The sequence below is a fragment of the Bos indicus x Bos taurus genome, chromosome 21 (assembly GCF_003369695.1).
Source record: "Bos indicus x Bos taurus breed Angus x Brahman F1 hybrid chromosome 21, Bos_hybrid_MaternalHap_v2.0, whole genome shotgun sequence".
In the NCBI taxonomy this organism is placed as follows: domain Eukaryota; kingdom Metazoa; phylum Chordata; class Mammalia; order Artiodactyla; family Bovidae; genus Bos; species Bos indicus x Bos taurus.
In genome coordinates, this window is record NC_040096.1 from 31025039 (window position 1) to 31046470 (window position 21432).

Consider the following 21432-nt stretch of genomic DNA (forward strand, 5'->3'; position numbering starts at 1 on the left):
TAAATGGAAAAATTTCTAGCAGGTGTGGTAAGCAGATGGAATTAATCTGGTAAAATACCAGCCCTCTCCCGCAAAGGGACATTGACATATGTTTCTAATAAACTTAAAAAAAAATTTTACTCAAGTATAGTTGATTTACAATGTTGTATTAATCTATAAACTTTTAATACTTGTGAAACATAAAGTTTCTATTTGATGTAAGTATCTAGTTAAATTAGTTTATAAGGTGAAGCCATCAAAGGAGTCTTAAAAAATACAGATATTAGGTAATAGTATGGATTGAGATAGGATTTATTTATTTGGCCAATCAGTGCAGCATGTGGGACCTTAAATCCCCGACCAGGACTCAAACCCACACTCCCTGCATTGGAAGTTCAGAGTCTTAACCACTGGACCACCAGGGAAGTCCCTCGACTGTATTTAATGAGTGTCTGCAAAGTGTTGTACAGCAGGGTCAGGGCACCTTCCATGAGACCAGTAAAGGGGGTTTATTTTCAAGGAAAAAACTTGAAAGTAGAGAAGCTGTAGGGTTTTATAATCCTCTAAATTTTACATTATCCTGAAACTTTGGTGCACAGTTCCTATAGAAGACTCTGTGCTTCATAGCAGGGGCTAAGGAAGCCCATGGTCAAGGACATGGCCTGTTGAGTAGGACCCTCTAGTGCTCAGGGCCTGGTCTCAGCCTGCGCTTTCCTTGAGGTCACTCACACCTGCTGAGCCAGCTCTCTGCTTGGGCTGCAAAAACGGGGAGGGAATGCGCTCTCTGCTGGCAGATCTGAACTCATGTTATTGTTGTTCGGTTGCTAAGTCATGTCCGACTCTTGGTGACTCCATGGACTGCAGAACGCCAGGCTCCTCTGTCCTCCACTATCTCCTGGAGTTTGCTCAAATTCATGTCCATTGAGTTGGTGATGCCATCCAACCATCTCATCCTCTGCCATCCCCTTCTCCTTTTGCCTTTAGTCTTTCCCAGTATCAGGGTCTTTTCTAATGAGTCAGTTCTTCGCATCAGGTGGCCAAAGTATTGTAGTTTCAGCTTCAGCATCAGTCCTTCCAATGAATATTCGGGGTTGATTTCCTTTAGGATTGACCGGTTTGATCTGAACTCATGAGCTTAGGTTAAAATGGTCCCTAGGAAATCCAGAACTAAATAAAGCAAGTGAGGTGAGGAAGAAGATTAACAGCTGTTGAATGTATATTATTCTGAACCAACTTTTCATTTGTCATGAGATTAACTTCAGGCTGGATTGTCTTTAAAAATTAAAACAAACACTCCTGGGCCAGAATAATTAATAGAAATAACTATATATAGTAAGAATTAAAAATATTTTTAAAGTTTATTGTAAGATATGCAAGTACTATATTTTATTAAAAATCGATTAAAATAAGCCACTTGTATTATAAGTTGACGTGTAAATTTACAAATTGTGTCTTAATTATTTAACATTGGTTTTTTTTTTTTTTTTTTGGTACAGGTTGTTGAAGATTGGAAATTCATAGCCCAGGTTCTTGATCGGATGTTTCTGTGGACTTTTCTTCTGGTTTCAGTTGTTGGATCTCTTGGGCTTTTTGTTCCTGTTATCTATAAATGGGCAAATATAATAGTACCAATTCATATTGGAAATGAAAATAAGTGACACTTTCCAAGGGGTTGTAGTAGGAATTTAGTTAAAAGGCACATATTTCTTATGGCACCTATGAATTACAAAAATGTAAATTGTGTTTAAAATTTGATGCAACCAGCATCAGTTTATCTCAATAGATTGCCCATTAAAATATTTAGCTGCATGACTGAAGTAGTAACTGAGTGAATAATATTTGATCTTCTAAAAATAGTAGCACAAAATATTATCTAAACTGAACTAATAAAAATCTAATGTTTGTATCCTGGCAAATAATTCTACTTTGTAATCAGCAGTGAAGTTCATCTTTTGACTGTGCTGGAAAATCCTGTTGTATTTGAAGACTGATTTCATTTGGTAAAAGTACACATTTAAAAATTCTCTCTGTCCTGTATTTACTGCATAACAGCTACAGTATACTGTTGTTTTAAATAAGCTGGCTACTTGGTATGATAATGATTGAATATGATGCAGCTTTTTTATAACCAGTATTTTTAAAAATGAAAAATGGGAATTGGGAATTCCTTTAAGGCTTACTTTATTTTGTAGATGCTTAAACTAAACAATTATTAACTATTTTTACAGCTTACCTTCCATTATCAGGTCACACAATAGACAATTCCTATGGACGTGCAGTATAGCATATCCCTAACATTATTTCAATTCTCTTGTCTACTTTTTGCACAATAGGACCACCTTTTTATATAAATTCTGGTAGCATCTTTTGATCCTTGACCTTAGAAGTGTCCACTACAACTAAGTGAATCCCATTTTAAGAACATGTCTGTGTATACTACTGAATTGTTCTGTGAGAAAACCATCTTCTAATATTAAAGGTGATATTCTAATTATGTATAAGCACATACCTGTGATGTTTCAGTTTTACCTCTTTCCTTCCAAAAATTACAGTACAGTAGTAGAATATTAGAGTTCTGAGGGCCTTTAGATGTAATCTAGTCTTAGCCTATTACAACTTATTCAGTATAGTATCATGTATCACAGGTAGACAAGTTAAAATTTCATCTCTAAATTTTCCTGATTCAGCTATGACCAGGAGGAAAATACTGATAGAAATCTTGCATTCAATTTAGAGTTCTTAGCTCTTGACACAACAGATACCTTATTTATTTTTAGTAAGCAACAGGTCTAAGTTCAAGTCAACACTCTTTGGAAGGCAGAGGGGATCCTATCTAATTTGCATTTTATTGTAGGCAGGTGTTTAATGCTATTTAATGAGTGACAGTCTCCTGATTTGATGAGTTTAAATAAGTCTGTTGGTTGTCACAGCTTGTCTATATCCCCGATCCTTCTTCTTATATCTCCACTACCCTTACTTTAAAAAGTGAAAGTCATTCAGTCGTGTCCGACTCTTTGGGACCCCATGGACTGACTATACAGTCCATGAGATTCTCCACACCAGAATACTGGAGTGGGTAGCCTTTCCCTTCTCCAGGGGATCTTCCCAAACTCAGGTCTCCTGCATTGCAGGTGAATTCTTTACCAGCTGAGCCACCAAGGAAGCCCAGGAATACTGGAGTGGTACCCTATCCCTTCTCCAGTGGATATTCCTGACCCAGGAATCGAACTGGGGTCTCCTGCATTGCAGGTGGATTCTTTACCAGCTGAGCCACCATGGAAGCCTTACTTAAAAAATTTACATGTAAATACATTTTATAGAAATCTCTTTTAGCTTATTGAAACACGAGTCACGGTGGGCTGCAATTTTGTCAGTTTTGTTTTTGCATAGGAAAAACATCATAATGACTAGTGAGAAGATTAAAACAGTCTCTGTAAATCATCATCTTTTGCCAGTACTCAGATTCAGAAGTAGAGTATGGGATATGCTCTGTTTAATAATTTATCTAAAGCAATGGTTCTCAACCAGGGGCAGTTTTGTCTCTGAGGGGACACTTAAAATCCTTGGAGACATCTTTGGTCATTGTACCTGGCAAGGGGTGGGGTTATGTTATTGGCATCTAGTGGGTAGGGGCCAGGGTGCTACTAAAGATCCTACAGTGTACAGGACAGATCTGCCCCTCAACACAGAATTAATCTGGCCCCAAATGTTACCAGTCCTAAGGGTGAGAAATCCTGTTCTGAAGGCTCATTAACAACGAATGTGTGGCTAAGAATAATCTCTCTCCAGTTCAGTTTAGTTCAGTCACTCAGTCGTGTCCGACTCTTTGTGACCCCATGAATCGCAGCACGCCAGGCCTCCCTGTCCATCACCAATTCCCAGAGTTCACCCAAACTCATGTGCATCGAGTCGGTGATGCCATCCAGCCATCTCATCCTCTGTCGTCCCCTTTTCCTCCTGCCCCCAATCCCTCCCAGCATCAGGGTCTTTTCCAGTGAGTCGACTCTTCGCATGAGGTGGCCAAAGTATTGGAGTTTCAGCCTCAGCATCAGCCTTTCCAATGAACACCCAGGACTGATCTCCTTTAGGATGGAATGGATGGATATAATCTCTCTTAATCATTTAGAATTATGCAAGATAAATAAGGCTATCCAAAATGAGGGCATGGTCCTAGGACTCTTGAAAAACAGTAAAAATAAAAAAAAAAAGTGCATGGTAAGAAATGATAGTAGTGAGGTCTTGCTGAAATGATATAAACTTCAAGGAGATCATGAGCTAAATAAGAAAACCATTGTGAAATCTGTTGTGATACTGAACCAGACAATTCTTCCCATTTCTGAACAGCAAGGTTTTTCTTTTTTCTCATCCAGCTATGTCTCCACCACTAAAAAAAACCCTACAGTTTCTGTAATTAGTCCAGTTTTACATGGTCCACAGCACAGCATGCTGCTTATCACTGTAGAAGAATTATACTTTGACATTTTTTTTACCTAATCCAAAGGCTGGTTAAATGTTCATTTACCTATAATACTCTTGACATTTTTCTTGCGTGAATCTTTTTTTTTAACAAAAGTCAAGACAACTGGATAATAAGTAAGCTTTGAAATGCCAAAAGCAAAGCCAGTAGTGTGATGATAGGAACCTCTATTAAGAAAAAGCTTACATGTTAAGACCTAAAACAATTAAGCTCTCAGAAGAAAACAGGACAAATGCTTTATGACATTAGATTTGGCAGTGGTTTCTTGGATATGACACAAAAAAGCACAGGTAAGAAATGAAAAAAACAGACAAATTGGACTTCTTGAAAATTTTAAAAATTTGTGCATCAGAAGATACTATCAACAGTAATGAAGACAACCCACAGAATGGGAGAAAATATTTGCAAATCATGTATCTGATAAAGGATTAATATCCAGAATATAAAGAGAACTCCTAAAACTTAAAAAACAACCCAATTCAAAAATGGGCAAAGATCTTGAAGAGACATTCCTCCGAAGCAGACACAAGAATGGCCACTAAACACATGAAGAATGCTCAAAATTACTAATAATTAGAGAAATGCAAATCAAAACTACAATAAGATACCGCTTCACAACCGGTAGGTTTGCTATTGTCAAAAAAAAACCCAGAAAACGATAAGTACGATGAGGATGTAGAGAAACTCGTGCGTTGTTGATAGGAATGTAAAACGGCACAGCCCTGGTGGAAAACAGAATGGCAGTTCCTCAAAAAATTAAAAATAGAATTAACAAATGATCGAACAATTCCACTTCTCGGTATATCCCTAAAAGAACTGAAAGCAAGGTACAGAAGAGAGATTTGTACACCCATGTTCGTAGCAGCATTATCCACAACCGGTAAAACCTGGGAGCAACCCAAGTGTCCATCAACAGATAAATGGACAATAAAATGTGTATACTTGCAACTGAGTATTATTTAGCCTTAAAAAGTAAGGAAATTCTGCAATATGCTACAACACGGATGAACCTTTAGGGACATTCTGCAACATGAAACAGGCCAGTCACAAAAAGACAAATATTGTGTGATTGCACTTACATGAGTACTTAGCTTAGTCAAAATCATAAAGACAAAGTATTATGATGGTTGCTGGGGAGAGGGGAGAATGGGGGGTGATTGTTTAACTGGTCTAGAGTTGGGTGGGATGGTGGTGATGGTTACATAACAATGTGAATATATTTACCACTGAACTGTGGACTTAAACGTGGTTTAGATGATAAATTTTATGCTGTGTACTTTACAATGAAAACTAAAAAGTGAGCCCCCTCTCCCTCAACGCCCACAAATAACCTCATAAATAACACACAGTTTAGTTCTTACGCGTCGTCCCTGGTCATCAAGGGTTGTAGAAACAATCCTGCCGTCCCTAAAATGCACACCAGGATAAAAACCCACAGAAAAATACGATCAATCACCATGGCAACATATTTCCAATCGTCTTGAATCTGAAAGACAAAAACAAAAATCATGAGAGGAAAAAATAAAGCAGGAAGGAAAAGGCAAACTGAACATATTTTCAACAAATATTTAATAAATGGGTTTCAAGAGGAGAAGAAACCATTCTGCTGCCAACATGCAAGAAAACTTTTTTTTCCTAATTAATGTAGTCTGAGGAAATCTCCCTTCTCACATTTCTCTTTATGTACTAGAGAAACAAGAATAAAGTGTCATATTAAATGCTTTAAAATCAGAAATTTCTTTTTTTAAAGATTTTTTTTGATGGGAACCATTTTTAAAGTTTTTATTGGATTTGTTACAATATTGCTTCCGTTTTATGTTTTGGTTTTCTGGCCGGGAGGCATGTGGGGTCTTAGGTCCCTGACCAGAGATCGAACCTGCACCCCCTGCCCTGGAAGGTGAAGCCTTAACCACTGGACCGCCAGGGAACTCCCATAAATAAGAAATTTCTTAATATATACATAACCCATTTCCCCCACCCCCCAAAATTGAATTCTAATTTATAAAGTTAGTTAAACCAGTTATTTGACTTATACTTCTGTGGGAGGATTCTGGGCCCTTGTTAGAATAGCTAAAGCAATCCAACATCATTTACCATTATTTCAAAGTACTAGCTCTTATCCAGTTTTAGATTCTAATTTCCTTTTAACATCTGTTTCAAAAATGAAACAAGCACACCAGGGCAAGCCCCTCATCACTCTTTCTCTCACACAGTCCCCCTGTCCACAATACCCAACTAGCCAACTATCATCTTCAATTATAAGGCCAAAGTATCAGGGAATTCTGTATAATTATAGGACAGGTTCAAAGTCAGAAACAATTGCTGACAATAAAGTAAAAGATGGAAGAAAGAGCGAGTCTAATTGTATATAATAGAGCTTCAAATTCTGGCTTGAAATAGGAAGGAGAACTGCACATTAATTATACTCCTAGACAACTCAGAAAGCAAGGAAACCATAATTGGATTGAGAAAAAGAGAACCCATGAATCAACTGATTTTTTAAGAAATAATCACATAATAAAGAGGCAGCATGTGATTTTGTAATTTAATTAAGTGGACTGAGATGGGGCTGGGAGACCAAGATTCTATTTCACCATTAGGAACTTGAGTCAATGCATCCTCTCGATGACACTGAGAAGTCAAAGGATTAGAACTATAATGCCCTGTTTGCCACAAGGTACTTTATTCAAATCCCTAAGACTGGTTTGTAAAAGCTTCAAGTATAAAATAGACCCTGTAATTTCTACTAACCCCGCTACTGGCTAAACCTCCTAAGGCTCTAGGAAGCAGTGGGGTGGAAAAAGCAAGACTTGTTACAATTCCCAGCTCTGCTGCTTTCTAGGTGTGAGAATCTGGTTCAAATATGTGACCTCGCTTAGCCTCAGTTTCCTCATTGGTAAATCAGGGATAAGAACAGTACCTACTTCAGAGAGTTGTTATGAAGATTAAATGAAATACGTGCCTGGCACAGGGTCCTTAATGAATAATACCAATTGATATTCATGTTGATTTTAAAAATGAGGCATTATAAATCTCCCTCTGACAGCATTTCACATGGTTTAGCCTGGTGAAAAAAGAGTGAACTCGGGTCTTACACATAATACAAAGAGTGCTGCAAAGAGATCTGGGGGAAAATTAACTGTATGTCTGACTCTGGGTATTTCGGCACAATGCTATTGGCTGTTCTCTGGAAACTTTGGCACCGATGATGCGTGAACAGGTAGATGCGTGTTAGGCAGAATGGTAACCTGGCCCAAGTGCCTGGTGTCATCCCTCAGCCCATCCCCGGAGATATCCCAGAAAAGAGACTGCAGTAAAGACGGTCAGAAACACGCACGGGTGTGGCTTGGTGAGTGTGAGCATGAGCGTGGGGTTGGAGGAGGAGGGTCTTGTTAGAAGGAAGAACTGGAGAGGGATTGATTGTGCTCTTCTCCCCCAACCCTGTGCCTCCTTCCAGCCTGCTACTCCTGGCCCAGACAGGCAGGTGGGGCCACTTGTGAGCAAAGTGGAGCTGGGAAGAGAGAGGAGAAAAGGTGCCCACTGACTGGCGGGGCCTGAGACGTCCCGCCTCACTCCCCACATCAAAGATGAAACCACCACAGCGGAGTGAAAGGGACGAGGAGGAGATCTTGAGGGACAAGGTGACAGAAGAATAAAAAGAGAGCACACGGCTTTCAATCAGCAAAAGAAGTTTCATGTTTCTAAAGCACGACAAGAACCGGGGCAAAAAAAAAAGTAAATGCAAAACATGAAATAAGATGCCCGAAATTTAACCCTCGGAAATCAGTAATTACAATACATATAAATAAATCGTTGATCAAAAGTCAGACTCTGGTTGGAATGAATGAAGTAACAGATATACATACATCTATAGATATATCTCTGTATCTATATCTCAACCAAACAAGTGTCTCAGGCTTATTAGCTCAGAAGATCATGGCTCTGATCTGTGCACGCCTCCAAGACCTCAAGAGCAACTCATGCAATGGAACCAGTCTTGAAGGATCAGCTGTCAAAACCGTCAAACGAAAGTATTAACAGGAGACCCACAAGCTCCCTGACTAGTTTTCTAATTTGTAACCCAATCCTACCTTAACTCTGAATTTAGAGTGTTAGTTAAACTCCTCACAAGTGTGAGCAAGTAAGGGGCACCAACACAGCTCGAGAAGAGCCAAGGCAAGAGACACGGTGACACTCCTGTCCCTGTGGGGCCTGGTGTGTCCAGGGACAGTCATTCACGGGCTCCCAGCACCCTCACAAGATGGCTCTGGGAGAACTGGGCCTGTTTGGTTTGAATTCCTAGGAGGTCAGGACAGGTAAAACCAGCCAAGTTGGAGCCGGGGAATTAGGAAATTAAAACATCTCTGGGAAATTATGTACACAGCAGTGTGTCAGTCACACAGTAAGATAGAAAAAGGAATCCTTCCGACAGCCCAACTCCCCAGAGCACTGAGTAGGCATCTTTATTCTAACACCTGCCACCCTTTCACAAACAGCAATCCACTGCCCTGTGGTCCAGATTTCTGCATTCTCTGGAAAAACAATGGGACCACATCACCAGATGACCAGAGGTGAGCAGTGGCTGCCTCATGAGATGAACCATGTGCCTCTAGTTGCGAGCAGCCAAACACATAAGTGTAAAGCTTCCCCATCATTAATACCTATCACTATTTCTAACCGAAGATTTTTGGAGGAAATAGAAGTCCACCCAATTATCACTCCAAAGAAGTGATGATTTTAAAAGTAGATAAATGTTAGAGAGTATCTGCAAAAGTGCTTAGTGTTAGACCAACAAGAGGTTTTCACTAATCATGTACTCAATGTCCAACAATTGCTTCAACAGAATCTGAAGGCAGGCCTGGCCTTTTGGCTAAATTTCTGACATCATCGGGCGGCTGTGCATTGTTACAGTCACAAGATGGGCACAGAGTTGCTCGGATGGGTGGGGTGAGGAGATAGGGCCACTGTCTCTGTCTCCCTCCTGTCTCATCCACTCCTATTAATATGCCATTCACAGCTGAAAGAGGGGATCTAGACATTCCCTACCAACATTAATTACCTCCAGGGCATCAGGAAATGAAATTATCTAGTAATTAGCTCTCTGCTAATAAGCAACTTAAGGCAGAGCATAATAACCTTGGGGGTAAACAGAGTGGGAGCAGCCAAACACGTAACGCTTCCCCATCATTAATACCTATCACTAGTTCTAAAATAAGATTTTTGGACAAAATAGAAGTCCACCCAATGAAAAAACCATGGGCAAGCGTGTGAATAGATATTTCACAAAAGAAGATATCCAAATGGCCCATAAGCATATGAAAAGGAGACCCATTCATTACTCAACCAGGACATGCTAATTAAAACATCAAGTGATGCCACTTCACCCCGCTGGCGAGGAGAGGCGGCAGCTGGGGACTCGCAAACGTCGCCAGTGGGTGTGTCAATCGGCTTAAACATTTTGGAAACCTGACAGTATCCACTTAAGTGGAAAATACATCTCTGCAGTGAGCCAGCAGTGCCGTCCTTAGGTGTGTATCCAGGAGAAACGAACGTATGTATTCACCCAAAGATATGTATAAGAACATTTAGAGCCGCTTTATTCACAATAGCCCCAACCTGGAAACACCCAACAATTGTAGATGGAATTAACAAACAGAAGGCGGTGTTGTCTTATTGCAGAATACTACACAGCAGTAACAAGCCCAAAGGATGAACCTCAGACGTTTTGTACATTTTGTTGAAAGAAATAAGTCAAATATGAAAGAGGTTATGCAATGCTACTTATATGAATTTCAAGAGTAGGTAAAATCAGGGACTTGCCTGGTAGTCCAGTGACTAAGAGTCCACTCTCCCAATGCAGGGGGCCCAGGTTCAATCCTTGGTCAGGGAACTAGATCCTGTATGCCACAACTAAAAGCTAGTGCAGCCAATAAGTTTTAAAACATTTTCTAAAGAATAGGTAAAATTAATGGAAAAGAGGCCAGGCTCAGCGGCTACTAAGAAGGGAGGGAGTGGGGTACTGACTGCGAGCGAGGGGCACGAGGGAGCTTTCTGGGCACTGGAAATGTTCTATGTCTTTATCTAGATCATGGTTCCACGAGTGTACACATAATGTAATAATTCACTGAACTGTATGCACACTTAAGACACGTGTACCTTATGTAAATTACACCTACAGGGGGATGGGGGGACACAATCAGTCAAGTTTAAAACGTCAGCTCAGCTAATCAATACTAATTGGAGGTCATCTGGTCTCACTCCCTCTTCCAGCCTACCTCCTAATCCATTCTCTCTTGGCATTAGGAGTTCCTATGGCCTAAACGGCTGGCAGCCCAGGAGCTAAATGCAAGGCACTACATACAACCTTTATCATCCCATTTTACAGAAGACAAGACAGGCTCACACAAGTGAGGCAACACATCCAGGGATATGTAACTGGTACATGGAAGAGCAGGTCTGAAAACAGCTCACTGATGCCAGTGAGTTAAGTCTAATTCCTTAACCCCACCCTAAGCCTTGTCCACAAAGAACCAATAAATGTTTGTTGAATGAGTGAATGCTAATGTAATAACAGACACAGCCTTACCTCTTTGGCTTCATTTTGTGCTTTCATATTTTCAGCAATATACTTGACACTTTGGATAGCTTCTTTGATTTCCGGTGACAGAGCAGAGAGGGACAGCACAGCGTCAACAGACTCAGAACTGGAGCTTCTCGTGAGGTTGGCACTGAAATTGGAGATTTTTGCCCTGCGATGGTGGCAGTAGCCGCACAGCCCGTCCTGGCAGGGGTAGCCTTCCTTGCAGACCTTGGACTCTATGCGGCTGAAGCAATTCAGGTTTGAGAGCTCAGCGCTATAGAAGGGTCTTGGCCTCTGAGTGTTGCCCTCGTTGCTTGCTGGCCTGGTCATGAACATGACCCTGGGAAGCAAGTTCAAGAATATGGTCTTCACCCATGCGGGCATCGTGTGGGTGGTCGGGGTCCTGTAGTGCACGTTGAGCACGAAGACGGTGATGACGATGGACAAGGTTACAAAGATCATGGTGAAGAGCAGGTACTCGCCGATCAGGGGAATCACCAGTGAGGTGGACGGGATGGTCTCGGTGATCACCAGGAGAAACACGGTCAAGGAGAGGAGCACTGAGATGCAGAGGGTCACCTTCTCACCGCAGTCGGAAGGCAGGTAGAAGACGAGCACAGTCAGGAAGGAGATGAGCAGGCAGGGGATGATGAGGTTGATGGTGTAGAACAGGGGCAGGCGCCGGATGTAGAGCGAGTAGGTGATGTCCGGGTAGATCTCCTCGCAGCAGTTGTACTTGATGTCGTGCTTGTAGCCAGGGGCTTTGATGATGGCCCACTCGCCGCTCTCCCAGTAGTCCTTGAGGTTCATGGAGGAGCCGATCAGGACCAGGTCGATTTTTGCCTTGTCGTAGGACCAGGAACCGAACTTCATGGTGCAGTTCTGGTAATCAAACGGGAAGTAGGTCACGTCGATTTTGCATGAGCTCTTAAAGATGGCTGGGGGGATCCAAGTCACTTCCCCCGTGTACTTGAGTAAAGCTTTGGTCTTGTCGTCCACTTGGAAATCCCCAACAGCACTGTGAAAACAAACGGGAGGTGTGTGGCATACATGTGGTCATCTAGTCCAGCCTCTCACACTGCCAGCTGGTAAACAGCAAGTGGCGACTTGTAAAATTGCAGAATGTAAGTGTTCAAAGGGCTATAAAAAGTCTCCCAGGCCACCATTCCATTTACCAATGGGGATACTGAGGCCCAGGACCCCCCACCCACAGACAGTCTGACACACTCATCATCATTCTCCCCAACCCAGGCCATGTCACTGGTTCATTCCACACCATACAACTCCCTACTTGAAACTTATCGAGTGTGTGCATGCTCAGTCGCTTCAGTTGTGTTCGACTCTGCAACCCTGTGCACTGTAGCCCGCCAGGCTCTTCTGTCCATGGAATTCTCCGGGCAAGAATACTGGAGTGGGTTGCCATTCCCTCCTCTTGGAGATCTTCCCGACCCAGGGATCCAACCCACATCTCGTGCATCACAGGTGGATTCTTTACCCACTGAGCCACCTGGGAAGCCCTGATATTTACTGAGATACTCCAAATGCGAGGGAGTTTTCTCCTTTAATTAATAAAAGAAATTAATGAACGTGGCCGTTTAGAGGCAGGTGTTCAGGTCCCTATAGTTTAGTCCTTGTAATGCCGCCTCCTTCTGTCCTCAATTGGGTGTGCAATATGTGTACACCCATGCATGCAGAGCACACCCTCGACCTCCAAGGGCTGTGGAGTCCACCGTGGGCACCCACTCCCATTAAACTGAGCCCTGTTAGATGGGTCTATTACCAGGCCCTGTCTCTGGATTCTGGTTCTCCGGTTCACCACACTCCCCCATTCTTCCCTGCACTGTTCTAGAAAGAATAATCACATTTTCTGATTCCTTGTCTTTTAAACCCAGCACAGCAGGTTCCTTTGCCTTCTGTGTCCCTATCCTTCCCCATTTCTCCCCCACGCTCCTTCTCCCTTAGCTACATCCACCCTGACTTCCTCTCTAGGCAGAGATATATATTATTCTTAGAGTTGGCTTGCTGGCATTTATCAGCTGGCTTGTGCAGTGGAAGATTTGCTGTCGAACAACTCAATACCCTGTCCAGTCTCGCATCTGAGAGTGAAGCCAGCCAGTCCTCAAAACAATGGCTTTGCCCAGTGAAGGCTCTTGATGTTTCCCTGGGTCAGCCAGCCTTTGACTGGTTTCTTAGAGTTGTGCATTTGAAGGCGTGCATGTCCTTCTAAAGGCAACAACTACCATACCAATTTGCCCAAAAAGCTGGGGGGAAAAAAAAGACAAACCTAAACATTTAGAGATATCCTGTCCGGTTGTTATTGGATACCATTGTGTGAAGACAGAAGGGAAGTGTCTGGGGCCTGTCTCCTTGCTGGTCTCTGGCCCTCCCACCCTCCCATGTTCTGTTGAGCAGGACAGTCATTACATGTGGAACTTGATGTCAAATCCATTAAGCCCTTTACTCCAGCTGGACTGTCCCAAAGGTGCCCTGCGTTTATATGTTCTCAGCCCCACTTTATCATACTGGGCCCTTGATTCCCCAGAAGATGATTCCTGACCCCAGGAAGAAAGGAGGAGGGGTATGAGAAGTGGGGGGGTAGGGACCCATGCAATCCCAAGTGGACTTGACCACGTGGGGCAGGGAGGAGCTCTGGGAGGCTGGCCTACACTCCATGGAGGGCTGAAAGGACCCCTGGGAAGGCAGAAGCCTCCGGAACAACTTTCCTTAAGGCATCCTGGATCAACAAAATGGACCTTCAGAGCCCAGGCACTAGTCCGAGAGTTGGCAAGCTATGGCCCACTGGCTTGGCCCCTATTTCTGTAAATAAATTTTTATTGGTGCACACACCCGTACACATTTGTGGCCTATTGTCTGCAAATATTAAGTGACAAGGACAGGGCTGTATCGCCATGACAGAGGCTGTAAGGCCTCCAAAGCCTAAAATACTCCCTGGTCTTTCAGAGAAAATCTTGATGATCCCTGCTCCGGTCTAAGCCCCTCATTTCCTTGAAAAGGAAACGGAAGGTCAGAGAGCAGGACTGCTTGCTCAGGGTCCCACAGAGTTTGTGGCAGAGCCTTGAATGCTCGGAACTTGAGTCTGGCCTTTTGGACACACACTTGAGGACTCACTGCCCACATCACCAGCAGAACTAGGTTACGTGGAACCCTATGAAGCTCAGATGTGAGAGTGTGGGGTCAAACACCGCCACCAGTGGTTCCTGCATGGGCTGCATGTGAAGTCATGATTGTGGCGTGTGGGATCTAGTTCCCTGACCAGGGATCGAACTCAGGCCCCCTGCATTGGGAATGCAGAGTCTCAGCCACTGGACCGCCAGGGAAGTCCCTACACAGAGCATTTTAATGCTTCAAGGGGACTACTGGAGGAGGGAACTCCCAAGCGGGTGACACAGAGTTGCGCTCTTACCCACAAAGGCTGTAAACAAAGACAGCAAAGACGGATAGATTGGACCCCTTATTAACATACTGTAAGAAAAATATGAAAAGTAATTGAATAACATGCAAGCACACAAAACTACAGCCACAGAACAGATGAAACGGATAACCTGACATTACAAATTAACCTATAAAAGCAACCTTTAGAGACTTTGAAAGAGCAGCGTAAATTAGAGACAGAAAAGGTAAGAATCTGGGTAAGCGACAGGAGTTCAATAAAGAACAGATGAAACGCAGGAAAGAATAGGAAAAAAGAAATTTTAAAAATCATTTCAGAAATAAAGACTAAAACATAACAACAAGCAGACACCATGGACAGTGTAGTGATTGAAACAAAAAAAGAAAGGAGAAAAATGTAAATCAAAAAGAGATAAAAGAATTTGAGAAAAAATAACAGAGAATATAGGTAAAGAAGTTATAATTTATGTGAAAAAGGAGTTCCTGGAGAGATAAAGCAATAGAACAGAACAATCTTAAAAACTCTAATTCACAAAAAATTTACTGGAATAAAAGAAGTCTTATTATGTATATGATACAGAGTGAAACAACTAGATTTTAAAGATAAATGAAAAATATCTTTGGGTTACTCAAGAAAAAGCTGGGTATGCATCCCAGCTGACTATGCATCCTAATGTTTCAGGACAGCCCTGGTTTATTTCTGTGGTCCAGGCACACTTATTAATAGAGTCCCTTTTCTCTCCCCAAAGTCACCAGATTATACAAGAAAAAGAAAATTAGATTGGCAATCGTTTTTGACAGCAATACTTCATACTAGAACATGAGTCAGCATTTTTAAGATTTTCATGGAAGGAAAATGTGAACCAAGGATTTTATAGCAGCAAAATGACAAATATATTACCTAAAAAGGGTACTGTGAGTTCTGAACGTGTGAGAACTTAGGGTATATGGTGTCCGTGAACAATTTCTGAGGATTCTACTAGAGAACGAACTTCAGAAAACAAAAAACCATAGAAGAAACTGGCATAAGAAGGTAAAAGGTGTTTCTAGTGTGTTGAGATGAAACTTTCACCTGAGGTTTAGAGAAACTGAAGTTTTAGTTAGGAGAGAGGAGCTGGATGATTTTCTCTAAATGTTATTTTCAGCTTCGGATTCCAAGGAAATTCCTTTTGATATTTGTTCCTCTCCACATCTGATTTGAAACATTTCACTACATCTCTCATTACTGTTAAAAGCATACATCCCTAAAGCACCCCAGCTGTTCACCCAAGACTGCCAGCAAGAAAACAGCTATGACTTTCAAATCATAAGATTAAAAGCTGTGCCCACTTTAATTCTATCTCAGGAAAAATTCTCACCACCCTGCCCAGCTCCCTAAGAGCCTCTGGACCAGGAGATTCGTAGGATGCCTCACATTCTGCAAACCAGTTAATTTATCCCCTGTCCCAGTTCTTTAAGTGCCAATTTACAAGTTGCATGAAAGAAATATGAATGCTGTCTTTTCTTGGGAAAGCAATAAATAAAACATGGAGCATCTTTGGAATGGATAAAGGACTCCTTCTTTTAGTTCTTTTAGCCCATGACTAGAAAGTGGGATTCAGCTCCTCTAGTCCCAATACTAACAGTAAAACATATTAATTTGTACTAATCTGGCAGACAAACCTAAACACAGAACACTTTAAAATCAGATTCGACTAATTCTATATCAAGTGTTTTGCTGAAAAATGCTCACTGCTTTTTTCAAGACACTATAACTCCAGAGATAAGCACAGGTGCAAACATGAAGTTTTGCAATACCCAGAGAATAAACTAGTACATACTGTAAAATATCCATTAAAATTCTGTGTGTCTGAGATGGCTGGATGGCATCACTGACTCGACGGACATGAGTCTGAGTGAACTCTGGGAGTAGGTGATGGACAGGGAGACCTGGCGTGCTGTGATTCATGGGGTCGCAACGAGTCAGACACGACTGAGCGACTGAACTGAACTGAACAGAGGTTAAATGCGCAAAGTGTCAGGTTGGCATGTAAAGAGAGGCTGGTTTTGGAGGTGCCAGGATTTACAGGTTCAGACCAGCTGGAAGAGAACCTTTGAAAGTGAGAAAGAAGCAGGGCTTCCTGCCACTGGTGGGCAAAGGCGTACGTACAGCATCAGGCTGGGAGGGAAGCATCAGTTAGTTGAGTAGAAGAATGAAGCTTTCCCATGCCCTAACCATAGGGCCTGGTGGGACCTAACTTTCAGGGAGGTTCAGCTCCTGCCTTGGTGACCAATGCCCACTCCCATGTATTTCCTTCTTTGCCCTTCCTCTCTCTCACTGTATGTTTTGATATTATAACTCATGCCTGGCTTCCCTGATGTCTGGGAAACTCCTAGAGGCAAGAGGAGTGGTGGTTATTAATGTTTTGTGCCACCTTATCTCAACAACAACGGCATATGATTCTGACTTAAAGATGAGTTTTTAGCATGAGGAAAGGGAAGAGGGCTCTCAGGCACCACGTAACACCTGGCATATAGGAGATGCCCAATAAACACCTGTGGAATGAATCAGATGAATGAAGCCCTCTTGGCAAAGGTCTCAGGACGCCTAGGCTGTAAAGCACAGAAGGCCAAGGACCCCGGTCCAGGCTGACAGCCCCGAGAGGGTCGGGGCCACCCGGCACCTTACTTGTTGTACAGTACAATGTCTGGCTTCCAGATCTTCTGCGCAGGGACGCGCATGAACTCGGCCCCGTCGTAGTCGGACGGGTTCCACTTCAGCTTGTAGTCGTTCCAGATCTGGGGGGAGGAGGTGGAGAAGGACCAGCGTGGTTTTACTTCTCTTGACACCACCCATCTTGGTGACCTCCCACCTCTGCCACACATCACAGAGCCATCTCCGTGAAGACCACACTGGCCCAGTTCCTCCTGTGGGTGCTAGTCACGGGGATAGCACTGGGCTGGTGCTGGCTGCCGGGAGCCACTGCTTCCATGGTTGGGGCAAGCGCAGCCCCCAACAATCAGTTAGGACCATTAGGGCTTTCTCCAGTCACTTCCAGCGCCAGGCCCAGGTCCATGCCTTATGCTCCTGCTGTTTACATTCCTGAAACGGCTCAGATATGCCATGAAGCCCTAATAACAGAGTGCTAATGACACATAGAATCCCCTTTCTATCTCCAAGTTGAGCAGGGTTGGCCTCTGAAGGGTTCTGGGGAAGGAACCATAATCCCACCAGGACCCAAGAAGTATCTGGGTGCAGAGGCTGGGAGAGCTGAGTCCTGAGTGCCTAAGGAGAGAAAGGACCGTAGGCTGTGGTCAAGGGGCATCTGTGCCACAGAGCGCTCACAGAAGGCTGCTCAGCTGACCGGCCAGTTGGCTGGACTGGTGGAAGAATCAGCCTTAGGTCAGTGGGTTATCTGTCCATGTCTGCACAGAGCTCCCTGGGGAGGACATGTGGGAGCCGATTTCTTTGGTCTCAACCTGAACAAGAAAATCCAGAACCCCAGCTCCCACCCTCCCAACTACAACGGCATATGATTCTGACTTAAGCATGAGTTTTTAGCAAGAGAAAGGGAAAGAGGTGTCTCAGGCAGCACCCTAGAGTCAGAGGTCAGGGCTCTAGGCCTGGGTCTGCGCCATTTTGTGTGAGCATGTGGGGCGGGGCAGGGTCTCTCTCTCTTTCCAGGCTTCAGTCTCTTGTCTGTGACTTGAGGGGCTGGACCCTGCAGTCCTTCCAGGAGGGTGTAGGGCACTGCATGTGACCCCAAGCCCAGGAAGAGACAGACCAGCTAGTCAGTGGACCCCATCTAGGTCCACATCTAGGCCCTCTGTTCTCGTTCAGGGATAGCAAATAAAATAGTCACCACCAGGGGGCAGCAGTGCTCAGGGTCTGGTCACTTACTTGCTTGAGCCACAGGTTAGTCTCCATGATCTGGTTTACTTCATCCTAGAAAGAGAGATTAAAGTAGATGGTGAATTACAAAAACAAGGCTGGTTCTGGGAAAGGCTCTTCCAGAAGCTCCATCCCCCACGGCCACGGCTTGTGGCTCTGACACTCACCACCTTCACCAGCTGAGACATGGACACCTCAAACTGGATGATGACCGGGTCAGACACATTGGCCACTGGCCGGATGATCTCGTTGTAATCTTCAAACAGGCGCTCAAACAGGCGATGCTCGGCGTCGGAGGTGCTGGCCACTGAGGGAAGTAGCCCCGTCAGATCCTGGGGTAGTCATCACTTTCCCCCTCCCCAGGAACATCACGTACCCACAGCCTCCCCTCCACCTGCTGGGGGTGCTCTCTGGAACTCCAGACTTTCAGACCAGTCCCGCTCCTTCAAGTTTACAGACGAGAAAACTGAGGCCCAAGACAGAAGGGATTCCATCAGATCACACACATTCGGTGAGAAGCACAGTGGTTACAAGCACAGGCTCTGAATTTGGATAGATCTGGTGCAAATCCTGACAGACTGCCTGGCAGTGATGTGAACTGAGGCAAGTGGCTTAACCTCTCAGTGCTGGCATGTGGTAAGAGCTCAAGAACCATCATCTCTGTTATTACAGGGCAGGGGCGATACAAGTGAAGTCTGCCAGGGCACAGCCACAATGGAGAGATGACCAGTCCACTCCCAAGGCAGGGGCACCCCAGGGTCAGAGGGAGACTGCAGCCCAGGACTGGGACTCTCCTCCTTCCCACCCAGGACCTTGCAGGGGTTTGGCCACCAAACGTCTTAGAAGCCGGGTGCCTACATGGCTCCCATGATCTCAGAGTGTGACCCACGGTCCCTGCTAATGATGTCTTCACATCTTGATCAAAGACTCTTCTCTCTCTGAAACCCCTGGCGACCCCCTTAGTTTATAGGCCACACCCCAGGCATTCTGAGTCAGCTGTCTTTTGCTTCTCGCTTACAGTTCTGGGAGAAATCTGGGGATGGGGATGAGGGGAATCCTTGGTGAAGTTCAGCTCAACTTCTCCAGGGATTTTGAATGCCCTCCCCGCTCCGCCCCGCAGATAAAGACTGGGCCACAGTCAGGAGCTCCGTGTGGAGCGGACGGCGCTCTGTGGAGTGGGGGCCTCAGCCCCGGAAGGCAGGATCAGCGTTCTGAGTGCATGGTCACAACGTCGTCTCCCAACCGACATCCAGCCCAGCTGCAGGGACTGCCGTCAGCCCTGCCAAATCCCTCGCCCCCTCGTATCTACCACCCCTCGCAGGACACTCAAAAAGTTTTCTGGCGTCGTCGGGTCTGGGCCGGTATTTCCCTAACAGGCTCCTCTAAGCAACCTGGCGGAAGGCGGGGAGGCGCCAGCAGCGCCTGAGAGGCGAGGACAAAGAGGAGAGGCTGGCGCCCCGAAACGACTCCCCTCCGCCCCCAGGTGGCCTTGGTCAAGCCTTTAGCCCTCAGCTTCCCCATCTATTCGTAAAACGAGGAGGTGGGCGGGATGCGGAGAGTGGAACCCGCGGCCTGGGCGCGCCAGTGCGCCAAGCAGGACGACAGGCAGGGCTGGGACTCGAATCTGTAACCCCGGGCTGGGGAAGAAAGGCCCCCGGTGCGGGCCCTCCCCGCGCCTCCGGGCCGCGCCCAGAAGACTCTCAAGAATGGGGGATTCGAGGGGGAAACACGCACGCACCCACCCACCTCGCCGCCGGGTCGGAGCCAGACCACACAGGGTGCAGGGCCCCGGCCACGACGCCCTTGTCCCCGCCTCTCCGCGCTGCGCTCGGGGCCGCAACCCCTACGGACCCTGGGTCCCGGCTCGGTCCTCCGGGTCTCCGTTGCCCCGCGCCCGTACCTGGCAGCAGAAGCAGAAGCAGCAGCGGCGCAGCCGGGAGCGGCGAGAGCTTCGCGGAGCAAACACCGCGCGGGTGGGCGCCCATAGCGGGTCGGCCCGCGGGCCGGAGGCTCCGCGCGGACGGGGCGGGCGGCCGGCAGCGGGCGGGGCGCAGCGGGGCCGAACAATCCGGAGCCAGCGGGGCGGTGGCGGAGACAGACTCGCGCGGCCAGGCGCGCAGCGCAGCCGCCCCGCTCAGAGTCCGACCGGGGCCCGGCGCGCTGAGCCCCGACTGCCCCACCCACAACCTTAGCGCCGCCCCGCCCGCCCCCGCGCGGTTCCGGAGCCTCTAACCCGAGAGAGGTGCGCCCGCTCCTGGAAGGTGGGCCCCCGGGCGCCAGTGCGCTGTGCTGAGCGCTCTCTCCCCTCGCTCTGTGGTCGGTGCCGCCCACGGACAGACGGCTCCGCGCCGGGCCAATCGGAGCAGGTCTTGACCGACCGCGGGGAAGAATAGGGGCCGCATCTCTGTCCCTGGCTTCCTGGGTGAATGGGAGTCTTCCCCATCCCCGGGGTTGGGGACCATCGGGCTAGACGGACGATCGTCTGTCTGCCTGGAAGACTCTAACGTACCTTCAAGACGAGGGCTCAGAATTTTGAAACTATTAAGTAACTGTTCAATATTTTAGGAGTGATAATGGTAATTGTGTTTTTAAAGAATCCTTATAGTTTACCACGAGGGGAGAGGGTGTGAGTCCGTTGAAACAGTTTTGGCCCTGAGCTGGGGGTTTGTTATCCTATTCTACTATTGAGTATGTTTACAATGTCCCTTGATGAAAAAGTAAAATAAGAGAAAGAAATAACAAAAACGAGGCTTGGCGATGGAGCCAGCATAGAGAGCAGTGTGCTTTCCTGCCCTGGAACCCTCCAGAATCTCCACTGCCCACCGGCCCATCTGCACCCTGAGTGCTCCAGGACGGTTGTGTGATCAAGAGACAGCCCTGGGGCCCCTTGGCCTGTCTGACCACCCACTGGCAGTGCGGTGGGGTAGCTGCGGGCTTGCTTGCAGTCGCTTTAGCACAGGACAGGTGAGTCACCTTTATTATTTCTACAATGGTCCGCCTACCCACATTAAAACCAAACCAAAGGAAACATTTTGCAAGACTGAGAAAATGTTTGTAAGAATTGGGACTTACTTTGAGGCCCCCATTTAGAGCATCCTCCTTGTCCTGGCAAGA

The 21432-nt window shown here is 45.6% G+C and overlaps 2 protein-coding genes across 2 annotated transcripts in view; one reads left to right on the forward strand and one right to left on the reverse strand.

Annotated features, from left to right (window-relative positions):
* Positions 1 to 1895, forward strand: part of CHRNA5 (cholinergic receptor nicotinic alpha 5 subunit) — a 28065-nt gene extending 26170 nt beyond the window's left edge. Inside the window, exon 6 of the mRNA XM_027521180.1 lies at positions 1476 to 1895. Within this exon, the coding sequence (XP_027376981.1) occupies positions 1476 to 1637 (162 nt within the window). The 3' untranslated portion in view covers positions 1638 to 1895. The remainder of the gene's footprint in view (positions 1 to 1475) is intronic.
* CHRNA3 (cholinergic receptor nicotinic alpha 3 subunit) lies at positions 1312 to 20349 on the reverse strand. Its single transcript, XM_027521179.1, has 7 exons — positions 20219 to 20349; positions 18486 to 18625; positions 18328 to 18372; positions 17116 to 17225; positions 11043 to 12054; positions 5818 to 5942; positions 1312 to 1582 (listed from the first exon to the last, which is right to left on the reverse strand). The coding sequence occupies exons 1-7, from the start codon at positions 20301 to 20303 to the stop codon at positions 1579 to 1581; spliced, it is 1521 nt and encodes a 506-aa protein (XP_027376980.1). The 5' UTR covers positions 20304 to 20349; the 3' UTR covers positions 1312 to 1578.
* Between the last annotated feature and the right edge of the window lie 1083 nt (positions 20350 to 21432).

Coding starts and splice junctions, on each gene's coding strand:
- CHRNA3 (XM_027521179.1), bottom strand. CDS start 20,303: ATGGGCGCCCACCCGCGCGGTGTTTGCTCCGCGAAGCTCTCGCCGCTC. Junction 18,626..20,218: donor GCTTCTGCTTCTGCTGCCAG/GTACGGGCGCGG, acceptor TACTTCCCTCAG/TGGCCAGCACCTCCGACGCC. Junction 18,373..18,485: donor TGTCTCAGCTGGTGAAGGTG/GTGAGTGTCAGA, acceptor CTCTCTTTCTAG/GATGAAGTAAACCAGATCAT.